The sequence below is a fragment of the Hydra vulgaris genome, chromosome 06, assembly GCF_038396675.1.
Source record: "Hydra vulgaris chromosome 06, alternate assembly HydraT2T_AEP".
NCBI classification, from domain to species: Eukaryota; Metazoa; Cnidaria; class Hydrozoa; order Anthoathecata; family Hydridae; genus Hydra; species Hydra vulgaris.
The window spans coordinates 21,672,501-21,689,816 of record NC_088925.1 but is presented as its reverse complement, the minus strand read 5'-3'; the positions used below and the strand labels follow the sequence as shown (position 1 = coordinate 21,689,816).

General features: G+C 29.4%; 2 protein-coding genes across 3 annotated transcripts in view; both read left to right on the top strand.

Annotated features, from left to right (window-relative positions):
• The first annotated feature begins 10,419 nt into the window (after positions 1 to 10,419).
• Positions 10,420 to 12,516, top strand: LOC136081277 (zinc finger MYM-type protein 1-like). Its single transcript, XM_065798580.1, has one exon. The coding sequence runs from the start codon at positions 10,420 to 10,422 to the stop codon at positions 12,514 to 12,516; it is 2,097 nt and encodes a 698-aa protein (XP_065654652.1).
• A 2,628-nt stretch (positions 12,517 to 15,144) lies between these two features.
• LOC100201501 (inhibitor of growth protein 4) overlaps positions 15,145 to 17,316 on the top strand; it is a 30,017-nt gene continuing 27,845 nt past the window's right edge. For both annotated transcript variants that reach the window (XR_010639057.1, XM_065799555.1), the window contains exon 1: positions 15,145 to 15,297. Coding sequence is in view for 1 of the 2 variants with exons in the window: in XM_065799555.1 (XP_065655627.1) it covers positions 15,261 to 15,297 (37 nt within the window). In the remaining variant the exon portion in view is untranslated. The remainder of the gene's footprint in view (positions 15,298 to 17,316) is intronic.

Genomic DNA, 17,316 nt, shown 5'->3' with positions numbered 1-17,316 from the left:
TTTTGGCAATAAAACCAGCAATATAACTGGAAACAAAAATCATCTGATAAAGTTACACAATTTAAATCTCTTTCTTTAACCTGTTCCGTCAAGGATCTTTCAGGTTGTGTATCTTCAACAGCATTAATTTCATTTTCAAAAAAATAAATTCCTTCCTTTATTTAACTTTTCATTAAAGTTATCTTCTCACTATAATAATGTCGTTTAAACTGACCACTCCTTTGACAGTATTGTCCAAATCTTCTTTCTAACCAATCACTTTGAAAACAAGCACTCGATATAAATTTATAATTAACTTCTAACAGTTTTTTTATCAATGAACCTTTGTATAATAAAACCTTGACATACTAAAATCTTTGTAGAGCTAATGTTTAAGGAGATAATGTATATTTCTAAAAGTTTAGAATTTTAGTGTTTTTTTATTTATTTAACCAGTCAGCAAAAAAGTCAAAAAAAGTCAGGTTTTTCAGCATTTATAATAGGAGTATTATCAAGGCGGTTATTAGAAAACTGATTTTTTGAATTTGTAATTGTCCACCATTTATTGAAAAGAGTTAGGAAAGCTGCAATATCAAAGCGTTCAAGAAAGTATGATTTTATTGCTGCTGCTGTAATTTCAAGGAAGATACCTAAAACAACCGTGATATTTTGCCTGTAGTTTCCGGGTAGTTGGTGGGTTACTCTAAATGTTAAAGAAACTGGAAGATTTTTATAAAAAAGTTTGACATAAAGAATTTTGTCAATGCGAATGTATTAAGCAACTTCAGGTATGTGTAGTTTATTTTGAACAATTTTATAGAATACGACACAGTCATCAAATTTGGAAAATGGATATCCTGTTGGTGAATCAACAAATGTAAGAGAATTAAAATGTTCATTAAAATCAATTAATAAAAACTTCGGATGTTCATCTTCTTGAAAAATTCTTTTAGTTGGTGATTCTCTTGGTATAGACATAATTGGAAGTGGAGTTGTTGCTACGCTAGCCGGGTATGTTGTAGGAACAGGCTTCAGATTAAACAATTTACTAATGCTCTTTTGTGTAAAAATTTAAATTTTCATTCAATTAAATTTTCATCAATATGTTTTAAACATATCGCAGATGATTTAGTCCGGAAATTTCAGTTAACAAATCTAACCCATAACTTTCACAAATCATCATTTTTTAGAAAACTAAAAACTGGGACTACTTCACCACTATTAATTTAAGAGTTACAACCAAAAATACAGCTTTTTTAAACCATTATTACTATTAATAATCAAAATGAAGTCACAAATAACAATACAAAGTTTGGTAAAGTTTAGTAGAGGTTTCTATTAATCCAACGCGAAAACTTTTATCCAGCGCCAGATTTACTTCCTTAAAATTTAAAACGCAATAAATAAAATATTTTGAGAAAGTTTGTCGATTTAATATAATATACATTTTTTAAATTAGCGTTCCATTCTTTTTTCGATTTAAGCAGAGTTGAAGGATGTGTATTAGTATGATTCTATTTTTTAGTTTGTCATGCAAACCTTTTCTAAAACATGAATAATTGTATTCTAAGAGCAACAAAATAAAAAATAATTAAAAATTTGAAAATTTTACTAGGTCAAAAAAAAAAGTTACTTTATGGAATTAAGACAAAATTATTTCTTTTTTTTAGTCCTTTTTTACTTTATACATAAGCAAAAGAAATACGACAAAGTTTATAAAGTGAAGTTATTTTTTATTCGACATTTGCATAAACATTTCTGTTAAAAAAAGTCTCTCAAGAGCATCATCAGACTTAGCCCGGGAACATCGGATGTCCATAGCTCGGAGTCCTCTCTCAGCTACCTCATTTGTTCGATGCACATTCTTGAATGAGATTTTAACACCAAGAATATGTCTTGTCAGAGCTTCTTGGGCTTTAATGCAACTTGATGTAGTTTCTTTTAAGTTTTCCCAGTTGGGTTCCTCTCTCATTTTAAACCATGCAAGTGACCAAGAACAGCTAATAAACTTAGCTATTTCTTTCAATAATGGTCGTTCTTCAGGAAGTAGAAAGTAGCCTAACAAGACATATATTGCTCTATTGTTCCACCTTGCTGAGTGAGAACTTGGTAATTTCGTTGGTAGCTGCAGTTTGGGTAAAATATTGGTGTCCAAATAGTGCCTAAATGCAATACATAACCTGGAAAAATAAACAATAAAATGAATCAACGCATTCATCACATATACAAATCATTGATATTGAAAATAATAATTTTTTATAAAACAAACCTAGCCAATAGCTTATAATCATCTCTCCAGGTTTTTACAGTAGGAGGAGGATGAGGTGTTTTATGCAGGATATTGTATGATTCTTTCAATTGCGGATACTTATTTTTTAGTTTTTGAATGAACTTAAAATCAGTTAGAGTAGGCAATTTTGATGGTGTTGGCAAGTGGAAAATTACCATTTTTTTCAAAACAAGGTCCAAAATGTGAGCATTGCATCCATAATAAGGAACAGGCCTGTTAAATAGCTTAGATCTTAAAATGCCTACTACTCCACCAGAACCATCATAAGATCCACCTAAAGTAAAATGGAATAACTTATTAAATTTTATTATTTTATTATTTAAAAATAAATAATTTTAATTTTACTAGCCTGTATTGACAGAGCAGGTGTCACAAATTATAAGGGATATTTTATGCACAACATTATACTCTAACAATGTTTCCGTTATCATAGCGGCTAGATTTTTAGAAGTTCCGCTAGTATGTAATGCTTTGAGGCCAATGTACCAAAATATTGGTCCATCAGACTGAAGGGCGATGACCATGCGTTCCACTTTTTTAATCCCATAATCATATGGTGCCACACCTTTTCCATCAAAGTGTAATATAAAGGATAATTGAACAGACAAAGTTTCTTTAAGTTTAAGTAGAGTTGTGACTTGCAACCTTTTACCAGCTTTAAAAATAGCCGATTGATTTGGAGTTGGAATGTCACTATGGAAATAACTTAATGAGCGAGTTACACTAACTCCTTTGTGGGTTGAGATACCAGCTTCTGCGCACATAATGGCAATTGGCATCGCCTTAAACCAAAAGTAAAATTAATATAAATTTAATAAAAAGACTTTTTTTATTTCCAAAAATTATTATTATTCACCTTTGATTTAAACTTCCGTTTGGGTCGTTCAAACCTAGGCTGAAAATCATCAACGTTATCATCATTTTCAGAACTTGACTCTGTGTACAGTTGCTCTACATAATCAAGATCCATGTTTTTTGGTATCAACTGCCTGTTAGCAGGATGCTCAACAACTGTTTGGCTGGTTAATACACAGCTCTTTCTATCATCCATTTGATGATTGTAGAAGATCTGCTCTTCCCTCTTCAGCTTTATATTTTTATTAAGGATATCAAATGGCATAAAAAAATCCATATTCGATTTTCTCTTCAAACTTAATTTATAAGCATTCACAACTTCAATTTTTTTGTGATGCCAGCTCTGGATACTGAGGGCATGCTAAATTTCACATTCCAGAGCTGCTCCAAATCTTTTGCTATTATTTGCATAACAGCTCTTGATGGTGGTGCGGGGCGTGTGTCAGCTAAATGGTGATAGTAGCCAAGAATGTGGCGGACTTCTGGAATAGTCTTGAAATTGGCTAAGGATTTAGTCCGTAATCCATAAGGCGCTGCTGAAGCAAGCAGTTCCCGAGATTCCTTTGAACACGGTGGTATTAAGTTGTTTGCTTTTCTCTTTAATGCTCCTTTAGCACTTATGTGGGACATATTTAGGTAAATATAATTATAACTAAAATAGAAAATGGAATACAGTTATTTTATTTCTAATCCACCAATAATTGTTAAGCTAGTTTTATATTATATTCACTATTAACTTCAGCTAATTAAAAAAATATCATACAAATTATCCATTTTTTTGCCTAAGTATTTTGTCTTATTTCCATAAAGTAACTTTTTTTTTTGACCTAGTAAAATTTTCAAATTTTTAATTATTTTTTGTTTAGTTGCTCTTAGAATACAATTATTCATGTTTTAGAAAAGGTTTGCAAGACAAACTAAAAAATAGAATCACACTAATGTGTATTTAATGTGTAGACTATGCACCAAGTATTTTGTTTGTGAAGGAGCGCTCAATTTTGATGTATTTATATATATAGGATTAGTAAAGGTGTAGGAATATATTGAAAATTTCGTTTAGAATGGAAAAAGAAAAACTTAGTTTTATCAGTTTAAAGATAGGCTGTTAGCGTTAAACCAGTTTGATATTTGTTCTAGGGTCGTCTGCAAACATAATAGTAGACAGTATTTAATGCTCAATATAGATCGTTGACATAGGTTACAAACAGTAGATGTAGTAGTAAACCTAAGATGGAGCCTTTTTTGCCTAAATATAGATTTATATTTACATTTAGAGATATAAATTGTTTTCGATCAGTTAAGTAACTGGTAAACCATTTATGGCATTAATGACATACTCCATAATATTTTAGTTTTTCCAGTAAAATCTGATGATAAACGATGTCAAATGTTTTTGACAAGTCTGGGAATATACCTAATATAAATTTATTATAAGAAGATGCTCCGCTGACAACTTCAACTAAGTGCAGTGATAAGTGCAGTTTTTTTGTAGAGTAGTTTTTTTTTAATTTATTATATATTTGCTGTTCATGTAATAAGAAATATAGTTACAAAGAAACGTTTACAAAGTATTTTTAAAGTATCTTATTTTATTTTATTATATTGGAGATGTACAATGTACATCTCCAATACAATAAATAGGTAAAAGTTAGCATAAATATTTACATTAATTTTACAAGAAAGTAAATAATATCAATATAGTTTTAGCAATGCTCAATTAAATATACTGGCAAACTTAAACTGTTAAATATCAAAATAAGAGCCAATTGAAACAAGTAAAGAACTAAGAATAATGGAATTCGATTTTCATTTCGAAAAATCAAGAAAATTGTTTATTTAATTTAAAAACTTCATTATTTATTACAAAATTATTCCAGGAGTTTAACAATTTTACCGTATTTAAATTTTTTGTTTTTTGAAAAACGTTTCGTAGTTTTGGTCCGCGGTATGGTATTCCATATTCAGAATACTTACTAATAGTTCTTGGCAATTCATAAGTATTCCATTTGCTTGTTCTAGGAGAATATTGATCGAATTTTAAACGAAAATTTAATCGATAACAATATTGGTTATAATAGAGAAGATTGTTTTTATTCAAAAATGCAAATAGCCTATTATACATAATACGCTCGAAGATTTTTGAAAAACAAGTAACACCGATATAGGTCAATAATTTGTTACCAGAATCTCATATCCTGTTTTAAAAATAGGTGTAAGCATTGCAACTGTTTTAAACGATTTATTGAAAGTATCTAATAAAACTTCTTCATGATTCTATTTCAGCTAGCAATTTTTGATCATGCTAGCTGAATTAGAATCATAGCTTGTCGCTTTATTTGTGTTTAATTTTTATATTATTATTTATTTGTGTTTTTTTTTTATATTTTTTTTTATCGAATCACACAGTTAAGTTAAAACCTGTATTGACGAAAAACTCGTTAAATTTTGTTGCCGGCGATTTTACATTAGAGATTTGTGTGCCGTCTACAGTAATTACACAATTGGTAAGACTGTTATGTATTTTTTGTTTACTAAAAATGTCTTTAATAGCATCCCAAGTTTTTTTTCTTATCTTTCAGTTCTAACAGTTTGTATTTTTAAGTATGTAGCTCTTGCTATTTTTTTAATCCTTTCAGACGCTTGTGCTCGAAGTAATTCTGTTTTGTCACAATCTTTCTTTGATTTAATAAAACGTATTTATAGCTTTTGTTTTCGTTTCGAAGACTTTCGGAGGTTTTAAGTGAACCAAGGATTAAGAAGTGATTTAGTTTTAATACGGCTTGATTTTTTTAATTTTGACTTGAGTTCTTAATATATGAATATTTAGAACTTTCCTTTCAACAAAAAAAAAAGTAAAGAACGAGTGTCTCAATCCGCAATATAATTGAGCGGATCGCAATTTCTGACGGCAGCAAAACTTCCCCATATAATATTAGCAAAATTAATGATTATGAATAGATGAGTAATATAGTAATATATAAATAATAATAATGCATTTCGAAATTTTTACGTCAATTAAGTCAATTCACCACGCGTTAAATTTATTTACGCAAAAACGGTTTCATGAAATACGCCTATTTTACATATAGATCATATTTTTTTATATAAAACATATTTTGTATATAAAACACTCTTTTTTATAAAATTTATATAATTTTTTATTTTATACAAAATTTTTTATAAAACAAATTTTATATAAAACATTTTTATATAAAAAAAAATATATTTTATATGCTAAACATACTTTATACAGAAAATATATTTTATATATTAAAAAAAAAATTAAATTTTTAAATACATTTCACAAACAAAGAATTTTTTAGAAAGGGAAATCAAGAAAATTTTCAAAGAAACGGAGGCTTACTTGATCCTTTTAAAACTTGATGACGTCAAAAGCATATTTTAAAAAGCTTAAAAACTTATTGCGTCATTAAATGTCTTATTGCGTCGTTAAATGTCTTTGAATCATTTTTATTATAAGCTAAAAATAACTGAGGAGCCCATCTACAAAACATGTTGTCGCAAAATAGAAAATTTTGAGTTTATTCCAACTTACATTCTATATACTGAAATCTATCCTCTATTCAAATATCAGACCATTTTTAGAACGAAAAATTTTTAGTTCTAAAAATAGACAAAGAAAATACCGATTTCTGTTGATGCGCAAAACAAAGAGTAGTTTAGTTTTTAATTATTTTCTCAAAATGAGTTTGCTCAGACTTGGTTAGAAGCTTGTCTAATCCCAAAGGACATTTCTAAGTTACGTTCTGAACGTATTTTAGGCATTTTTTAAACGTCTTCCAAAAGTTCTTAAGTTTAGTTAACAGGCATTTAAAAATCCGTTTTAAAGACGAAACTTTTTTTGAAAAATGCCTGTTTGATTGTTTTAAAATATGTGTTGAAATTTGTAAAAAAATCAAAACCTGTTTGAAACATTCAATTGAGGGTTAAGTTGCCGCAACAGCTAATAAATTCAAAATAAAAGTAGCTACTTTTTGTTTTTAAGTACACCAGTGTTAAGCTTTAAAACTCAAACTAAATTAAAAAAATCACTTTTAAGAGATACTACACGAAAGTGAAAAACTCAAAAAAAAAGTTACAGTACTCTTTTACTTTTATAAGTTTTACATGGTTTTATTTACACAACTTTAGTTAACTGTTTTAATCTATGACTCTTTAATTTTCAATCTATGTGGTTAAACTTTTACTCATTCTTACAATAAAAACAAAAATTTGACGAACATTTATACAATAAAAACGAAAATTTGACTTACAATAAAAACGAAAATTTGACAAAAATTTTATTGTTGACGTAAAACCGGTAGTGACGTAATCATTTTGAATAGAGCATTATTTGCAAAAATAAGTTATAGCAGCTGCAGTTATTTGTTTGAACTTTTCATTGTTTATATGATTTTGGTAATGTTAAGCATGAATGAAAAGACTACATCTAATAATCAAGAAGCTTTAAAAATACCCAATGGCATTTACGACAATGTAGTAAAAGATATTAATGAAAAGTTTAACACTTTATTGTTAAGCAATTTCCACGGAAAATCGAATATCATGAATGAAAAAATTACATCTAGCAGTCAAGAATCTTTGAAAATACCTAATGACATAAACGACGACGCAGTTAAAGAAATTAGTGAAAAGGTTAATACTTTATTGTTGAGCAACTTACATGGAAAAACAAATTTTATTAAATGTACTCTACTTAGAAAAAGAAAGTATGGTGTGAGCGATTTAGCTGATTTAGTTTCAAATAACAGAGAAACATTTACTGTAACGCATAATTTAATTATTAAAACTATCAAGAAACGAAAAATGTGACGCATATTATTAACATTAAAAGCAAATTAAACAGTTATGAACTTCTTCGCTTTATTTTTGTTTAACAATTCGCAGAAAGTTCAAATGACGCTAATTTTACAACCGTATAACATTGATACCTAACTAATTAAAAAAATGACGTGTAAAAATGTGATTTAAATTGGAAAAAAAAACAAGATTTATCTCTCATTTGTGTTTACTAAGAGTGTTATTAGAGGCGACGAGATTTTTTTAAACTTAATTCTTCATTCTTATAAAAAGAAAATCTGCCTCTTTATTTAATATGTTAATGCAGTTATGGAAAATTTGCAAAAACATCAAACGATTTAAAGATAAGCTTTAAGCTTCAATAATCTTTTTTCATTGACCGATGATGGTAATGGTAATTTCATTATTGTGGTACATACTCATTACAAATATAAATTCTAAAGACAAAACACAACAATTTTATTATGTTTTTTATTTCAAAATAAAGTATTTTGAAAAAGTTTTATTTAAAAAGTAGTCTTTTTGTCTTGATTATTACAAAAAAATTTGTTGTTTTAATAGCATATTGTTAACAAAATATTTACAAACTAAAGTTTAAGAGTTTAATAGAAAAAACTACTAAAGTTTTTCGATGTATATACACGGAACTATATATAGTATACACGGAATACCCATGGAACTATATATAGTCAAAATACAAAAGGTTCATTATCAAAATAATGATATTTGCTTCTCATTAGAATTTTGGAAGAAAAAATCAATCAAGATGGAACTTTGCTTCAAAAATTGCCATAAAACGACAGTTTTTTTTTGTATAAAGTCTCAGTTTTGGTTTAATTCCTAACTTTTAAATTAGTTTGTTCTTAAAAAAAGATATAATTAATTTGTTAGAAAATTTTAAGCTAAAAGCTTGTAGCTTTCTTAAAATATCTTGCTTTAAAGTTGACAAAATCACTTACAATTAAATAATGAGAGAAAACTGAAAACAACGTTAAACGGACGAAAAAAACATTTCATTATCATTAGCCTGCCGAATAACCAGGTATTTCATCAACGTCTTAACCTGGAATCTTTTTAAACTGTATCCTTGCTGCTGCAATAAACCATCAACTGAAACTGTACAAGACATTGTTTCCTCACATTTTTTTTATTTTTCTCTTGAAGTTTCCTAAGCGGCTGTAGTCATAGATGCGTGACCAGCTTTTTAAATGTATTCTTCGATTCTTCTTAAAGTTTATTAGCATTTTTAATAGTTGATCTGAATATATCAGACTGTGAAGGTGTCTGAATGTCAATCACATCTTGAGATTTCGACAAATAGTTTCTGCTTTGCTGATTGATAACTTTATTTGTCTTGTTTCTTTCAGTTGTGGAAGCGCTTTTCTTATAGGGCATAATGATTGAAGATAATACTTGAATACATATTGAGAGACAATAATAATAAATACAAGCACTATTGCACTTCTATATTGTTTAACTTTCATCTGGTGAATATAGTTTCATATATTTCATTATTAGCGTTGCTGAATCAAGTAGCTTATATAGTCTCTAAATCTTGCTAATTTCCATATACTTCTGGAAGACTTCAAAAGTTCTAGAAAGTTTCAGAGATTTCTCAAAACATCCAAAACATTCAAGAAAATTTTAGCCTTCAGAAAGTTTCATAAGATTTAAAAAAGTTCTAGCTTTCAGAAAGTCTTAATGCTAGTGCCGGCAAACACTACTTATATACCATTTTAGAATCTTCGTGTTGTATGTGACCTCTTTTGAAAATTAATCAGAATAAAACCCATTTTAAGTACTTTTGAGCAAAAATTCATCGATTTATGACACAGGAAATTATTTTACATAAAGTTAAAAAGTCAAAACCCTCTTATATAGATTTTTATATTTAAAATAAATTAAAACTTAAATTTTAAAAAAAATTAGTAGTAGTAGTCAGGGGCGTGCAGAGCGTGAGTCACCCGAGCAAATTGCTCGGGGCCCCGGACCCTATGGGGGCCCCCAACAGCGGCAATAACATTCCAGGTTTTTTTTTCCTTCTCTTTTTCCCCATCAAGAGCTTTAACTTACATAAAAAATAAAAATAGCTCATTAAGTTTAATGAAAATTGCCTCAAAAATGAGCTTGAGATCTAATAATTTTTTTAAAAATAAGTTTAGCGTTGCGTAATTTATAGAATATCCCTGCGGAAGAGCTTTTGTTTAAATCTTATCTACATGCTTATCTTGAATTTAGCGGGAAAAGTTATAATGTGTTTAAATCTTATTTTAAAAATGGCGTATTTGGATTAGTTTTTTTACAGGCGATTTGCTTGATTGTACAATTTAATTTATAGATTAATAAAAATAAATTATTTAATCGTGTATATATATATATATATATATATATATATATATATATATATATATATATATATATATATATATATATGTATATATGTCTATTAGACGAAAGTATTTAAAAAAATAAAAATGAAACGCACGTATCCATCTGGTGCATCAAAGTTAAAAATCAGTAAAGTAAAAAAAGCGGCTCTACATAAAGGAAGGCAAACATTATTTGATGTTGGAATTACAACTACTCCTAAAACATCAGATGCCCTTTACACTAGCTCAACGAAGCAAAAATATGACGGTAGTATCCAATCTTCTGTTTCTGGTAATAGTGCTGGCAGTATAGAGAAATTAGCCACTTTTGAAGACTGTCAAATTAGTGGTAGTGATAATACTTCTACAAGGACCACTAGCAGTGATGGACCAGCATTGTTGCAGCCATTTGACATTGGTGAATTGGAAAAGTTTGTCATGGCTGGTCACATTCCTTTCCCACTGGATATGCCTAAAGATAATGGAAATCACATATTTCCAATGTCAGTTTTGAAAAGCAGAATGCCGAATGGGGAATCCTTCTCGCGGAATTGGCTTGTATTTAGCCCAGCAAAGACAGCATTGTTTTGTTTTCCATACCGATTATTTTTACCTAGAAATCAACTTCCACACATGACTTCATCCCTTGCAATGATTGGAGGATGGGGATATGAAAAGAAGTGGAAGAATCTCATCAGTCGAATTCCTGAACATGAGCATTCGAAAATCAATAAACAATGCTACATTCAGTGGCGTGAATTGGAAGCTCGAATGAAAACTGATCAGTCAATTGAACATTTGATGAATCGCCAAATTCTCAATGAAGCTGACACCTGGAGAAAAATCTTGGAACGAATCTTGGAACGAATCTTGGATGTGATTCTGTTTCTTTGTGAACGTGGATTGGCTATTCGTGGAAAATCTGACCTAATTGGAGATTCTCATAATGGAAATTTCTTAGGATTGCTGGAACTGATTTCGCATTATGAACCAATTCTTAAGGAACATGTGATAAAAGTTAAACAATCACAGGACAAGGGTCAACGTCTTCAGGCGCATTACTTGTCAAATCGTTCTCAAAATGAATTCATTGGCCTTTGTGCAGCTGAGGTTCGCAAGCAAATTATAGAGTGCAAGTCTGCAAAGTATTTTTCAATTATGGTTGATGCCACTCCTGATGTGAGCCATACTGAACAAAGTTCGTTTGTCATTCGATATGTACATGAAAAAGAACCTGGAAAATTTTTAATTGAAGAGCGGTTTTTGTTCTTTGCAGATTGTGCCAAGAAGACTGGATCTTATATTGCGGAATTAATTCTGGAAACTTTGGAAACATTAAAAATTTGTTTTGAAGACTGCCGTGGCCAAGGCTATGACAATGGAGTCAACATGTCAGGAAAATATAAGGGTGTTCAAGCAATCCTACAAAAGAAGAATCCATTGTCTGTATTCTCACCCTGTGATTGTCATTCATTGAATTTGTGTGGACAGAATGCTGCCTCAAGCTGTACAGATGCTGAGACTTTCTTTGGAACTGTTCAAACCGTATATACGATCTTTTCTGCTAGTCCGCAACGCTGGGAAATATTGCAAAAGAGACTTCACGGTGTGTCTTTGCATGGACAATCAGGAACACGATGGACTGAGAGACTTGACAGCATTCGCCCTTTCTATAATCACTTGAGCCAAATCATTGAATTTTTGAAAGAAGTTAAGAGCTTGAATCTCACGCCTAAAGCAAAAACTGAGATTAGAGGTGCCCTAAAATATATGAGCTCCTTCAAATGTGTTCTCATGTCTGGAATTTGGCTGAAAGTTCTCACATTGATTGACCGCTGCAACCAGGTCATTCAGGCAAGAAAAGCAACTATTGATATTGAGGTGGAAAATATTGAAGCATTGATTAGTCAACTCAAATCTGTTCGGGAGGAATGGCATACAATTTTAGAAGAAGCCAAGTTAGTTGCAGATGTTGCAAAAATCAGTTCTGAATTTCCAATCCACAGAAAAGTGAAACGCAAAAGTTTTTTTGGGGAGCAAATTAAAGGTGATGAACAAATTACGGAATTAACAGAAGCAGAATCAGGAGAGGAGGCAACATTTCGGAGAACGGTTTTTTATCACATTTTTGATTCTGTAATTGGTGGACTTACTGCACGTTATTTTTATTTAGATCAATATATAAAGATTACATGGAAATAGATTGTGAGATGGTGAGATTCAAGCTCTTAACTTCTTTCAAAGATTAGTATGAAGTATAAAATTGTACTTTAGTATTTTCATTTTGTTATAATCTTGTTTAAATTTCTGCACCGAGCTTAGCTTTGAAACTGTTAACAGATATAGCGCATTTAACATCTGATGGCAATGCGTTCCAATGATTCACCACTTAGTTGTAAATAACTTAAGTATTTGCTCGCAATTTTGTGCATATTATCTTGTCAATTTTAGATGTTGTCCTCTCCTCTAGTTTTTATTTGATTCGCCACCCCAACACGAAGAACATAGGATTCTTTTCATGAGACAATGTCTATCTTGTTAGCAATTTTATACGCTTGAATCAGATCTTCACTAAATTGACGTGTTTCTCAAGAAGTTAAATTTAGTAGAATCAAAGTATCTTTGTATAAGAGTCGACTGTAAGAATAAAACGGATTACTCTTCTTTGTACTTTCTCAATTTTATTAATATCCACTCTTGACGATGGATTGCTGGCTGCTAACACAAATCCTAGATGAGCATCCAAACGTTGTAAATAGAATTTTAAGAAGTTTTTAAAGCATGTGGCTGAATATACGGTACAACATATCTAGAACAAGGTTGATTTTTTTGATTGCATTGGCTGAATTATAATGCCATTTCAAATCTAGCGTGACCATGACGCGCAGATCACATTTGACTAAATATGAAGCAAGCTCGACGCTATTATAGTTAATAGCTAGCACTGAGTAGACATAAAGATTGTTTGTTTTACTTATGTACATGATTTTATACTTATCGATATTGAGTTTCATATGACAGATTTTATATCACTCAAATATGTTGTAGATATCATTTTGAAGTTTTTGTAAGACTAAAATTGTGGTCTGAATGGGCCAGCAGTTTCGTGTCATCTGCATACATTTTACAAGGGTGAATAATAGTATCAGGTATCTCATTTACGAAAATGATGAATAGAATTGGACCTAAGACGGATCCTTGAGGGACTCATCTCAACACCTCCAACCAAAATGACACGCAATCACTCATCACAGTTACTTGAAACTGCTGATGTAAAAACGATTTTATCCAAATTAGGAGATTTCCAGCGAAACCATATGCCTCAAGTTTGTGAATGAGTCACTTGTGTGGAACCTTATTGAACACTTTACTAATATTTATGAATGCTACAATCTATAGATACCTTGTTAGATAATGCCTTAGAGCTCATGTCAATTGAATCCAATAAAATGGTCACACACGCTTTTTTACTAATAAATTCATGTTAATTTTTTGAAATAAGGTCATACTCGACTAAATGATTGACCATATTGTCACGTATTATTTTCTCCATTACTTTAAATACAATTGAAGTTAAAGATATAAGCCGGGAATTTTCTGGGTCAAGTCTCCTTTTTTTCTTGACCTTTGGTGTTATATTAGCCTTTTGTGCAACACCGACTATCTAGCAACTTCTGAAAAATTGTGCCAAACGGTATCGAGAAGCTATCAGAACAGTTCTTCAATACATGCGCGCTTACACCATCTACGCCAACGGTTTTTTTAACTGATAGATCACTAAAGTCTTTTTTAACCATATTTCGAGTTATTTACGAATATTTGCCAATGGCTTCAGTTCATTTTGTAGAAAATGGCAGTTTATCATCTTCATTTAAGTTGAAAACACTGTGAAAGTGATTGTTAAGTCGATTTGCAATGTCTATTGGATTTGTGATAGTGTCGCCTTTGATTCCATTTAAAGCAGTTATAGTAGTTTTAACATTTCGCTTGTTTAAATATACACATATTTAAACAAGATCTTTGGGTTGTGTTTTAATTTTATAGCACCAACGATTTTTTCGTTCATTTCGTCGGAAATTCAAGTCAGTCGGCAAATGTAGACTTTTTAGATAACTTAGTCGGTAAATTTAGACAGTCAGTCAAAAAATGTCGAAAAGGCAGTGGGTAAATCTTAAAAAACGAGGACTTATTGTTTTTTTTTTTTGTTAGCAAAAGTTGTAATGGTACCCTCCCCCCTTCCCACGCGACACCTACTCGCGCCGGCCCTGTGTATAGGGGTAAAACTTACTGGTTTGCATAAAGCTTATAGCGATTAAACCGAAAATGGAACAAACAAATAAAACTCTCGATTTAATATATATTTTTTATATAAATATAGGTATATGCATATATAAATATATGTATATAAGGTAAGCCGATTGTTGCAACAAAAAAAATCTAATCAAAAAACTCAAAGCAATTAATCGATTAGTTAGTTGTAGAAAGTCAAGGCAACAAGATAGGGTGAGAAGCAAATAAAGAAAGAAAAAAATGTAAGAGAAAAAGTGTAAAGAAAAAACTCTATTAAAATAAAATATAACTGCAGATAAAAACAGTAAAAAAAAATATGAAAACTTAAGCGTCTTAAAATGCGTCTTGTCAGTTTAAAAGCCAAAAGCAAAAAAAAAACTCTTCTTCCTCTTCATCAAATATTATCAAAAACTCACTGAATCACATACAGTATTCGGATTTCTCACTGAATCACTTACAGTATTCGGATAACAGTATTTGGATTCACATACAGTATTCGGACCAGAGGGAAACTTTGGCTTATCAAGCACTGTGTTACTAGGCTATGACTAAAGTTTGCATGCGTAAGTCGAGTGTTACATCAAGTACTTTTGTGAATAACCTTTTTTACACGAAATAATAACAAAGCGTCCTATAATAAAAGTTTACATTAAAGTATGTCAAACTCGTTTTATCTAGAGCACTACCTTGAAAGTAAGTTCGATTAAAAGTTTTATGATTTAACAACAAAAATGACACACGAACTAAGAAAGACTTCTTGTTTGTGTAAAATGCATATAATCCCTTTTTATTCTTTTGTTTTGAAAAAAGTTACAAATTTGAAAGCTAGAATTATTTGATAAAGTTATTAATTTGATTTATTGTCTAATTGTAAAATCAAAATTAATTAATTGAATTATTAAATTACAAGTTAACAATTAGGCATAATCAAATCAAAGTACATTGCTTAGATAAAATCTCAATTTTGGAAAAAAAAAAGTTAAAAGTTTTCTTTTACAAACATAATTTTTGTTTTTATAAAATTGCTACATTACGCTGCTTTAAAATTCTGTTTTTCCTTAATTGTGCTTCTTGTGTTAATATAAATGCTTTTATATTAACACAAGAAGCACAATTGTATTCCGTTGTTTTTAAAATCTTTTATCTGACAAGGGCATTTTGACTCTAAATAAATGTACAAAAAGTTCATCAGTTTTGTGCTATGTTTTTAATTTTAAGAATACCAATATTAATTTCAAGCACTTTATTATCTTGCTTTGCTAAATTTTTGGTTTTTCAATTCATAACTTCAAAGGTTTTCTTTCTTCTTGTGTTAGCACTTTTTGCTTTAAGTTTTGAGCTCCCAATTATGATTATGACTGATTCATTTTTTATTTAATTACTGAAAAGAATTTAGATATCGCAACCTTTGTGTATTAATATATACATATATAAATATATATATATAAATATATATAAATATATATATATATATATATATATATATATATATATATATATATATATATATATATATACATATATAAATATATATATAAATATATATATATAAATATATATATATATATGTATATATATATATATATATATATATATATATATATATATATATATATATATATATATATATATATATATATATATATATATATATATATATATATATATATATATGAAGTTATAAAGCTTAATGATTCTTTAGCAAAAGTTTGTTTTATTCTATTTTAATCATTAGTTATTTTTTAAAAGGGGTTGTATGTTTTACATGGTAAAAGTTTTCACACATTAAATAATTATTTAATAGAATTTGAAATCTGTCAACAAAAATGAATTTATTTTGAGCTCAGAAAACAATTTTTTTATTATTATTGTCTTCACATTTAGGGTAGGTAAGTTTAGCATTTTAGTTTATATGTATGTGTGTAAGTATATATATTAGACTGCTTCATTTTGGGGTCATGAAAAAATTTAAAGTACCATGGAGTTTTATCTGCTGCGCAGACCCCTATTTTATTAGTAGATTTTTTTTTTTTTTTAGTTTTAACCACTTTTAGGGGTTGCTAAGTGCCCTAATGGTCTAATTTTAGACTTATTTACCCTTTTTAAAGCTTATTTTCAACACGTTTGAGCGGGTTCTAAAACTCAAAATAATTCTATTTTTTTTCTTTCCAGAGTTTCTTCTAAGTTAATAGAAAAAAAAAAAAATGCATGGTAATTTAATTTGCTTAAAATATTTTGTCTAAACCTAACTAAAAAATTGCATTTACTTTAATACTTTAGCGTACTTGCTTAAACACGTTATGCGAATTACTTTTTAGCAAAGACGATATTTAATTTTCATTTAAAAACGCGGGAAATAATTATTGATAACTTTCATGATATACTTACTTCATATGCTTATTAGAGCTATTTACTACAGTTTTATTCATGTCGGGAAAAAGTAAGAAAAAAGTAAATTTTTTGGTTGGGGAATCCAGGTCATCCTTACCAAAAGACAAATTTTCTATAGAGCAAGAGGTTTTGCAATACTTCTTGCATTTAAAGGAGAAGCATCCAAAACAAAAAGAAAGTAGAATTATCCACTGTCCGTTGACAAAACACTTTGAAATCAGATACCATAATGAAAAGTCTTTATGCTGCACTCTTTCAAAGTTAATTGCACCTTGGTTGAAGAGTGGATTTCAGATTTTGCAATTACAAACAATTAGGTAG

Bases quoted from the DNA above. Each gene is read 5' to 3' on its own strand.
- LOC136081277 (XM_065798580.1), top strand. From the start codon at position 10,420: ATGAAACGCACGTATCCATCTGGTGCATCAAAGTTAAAAATCAGTAAA.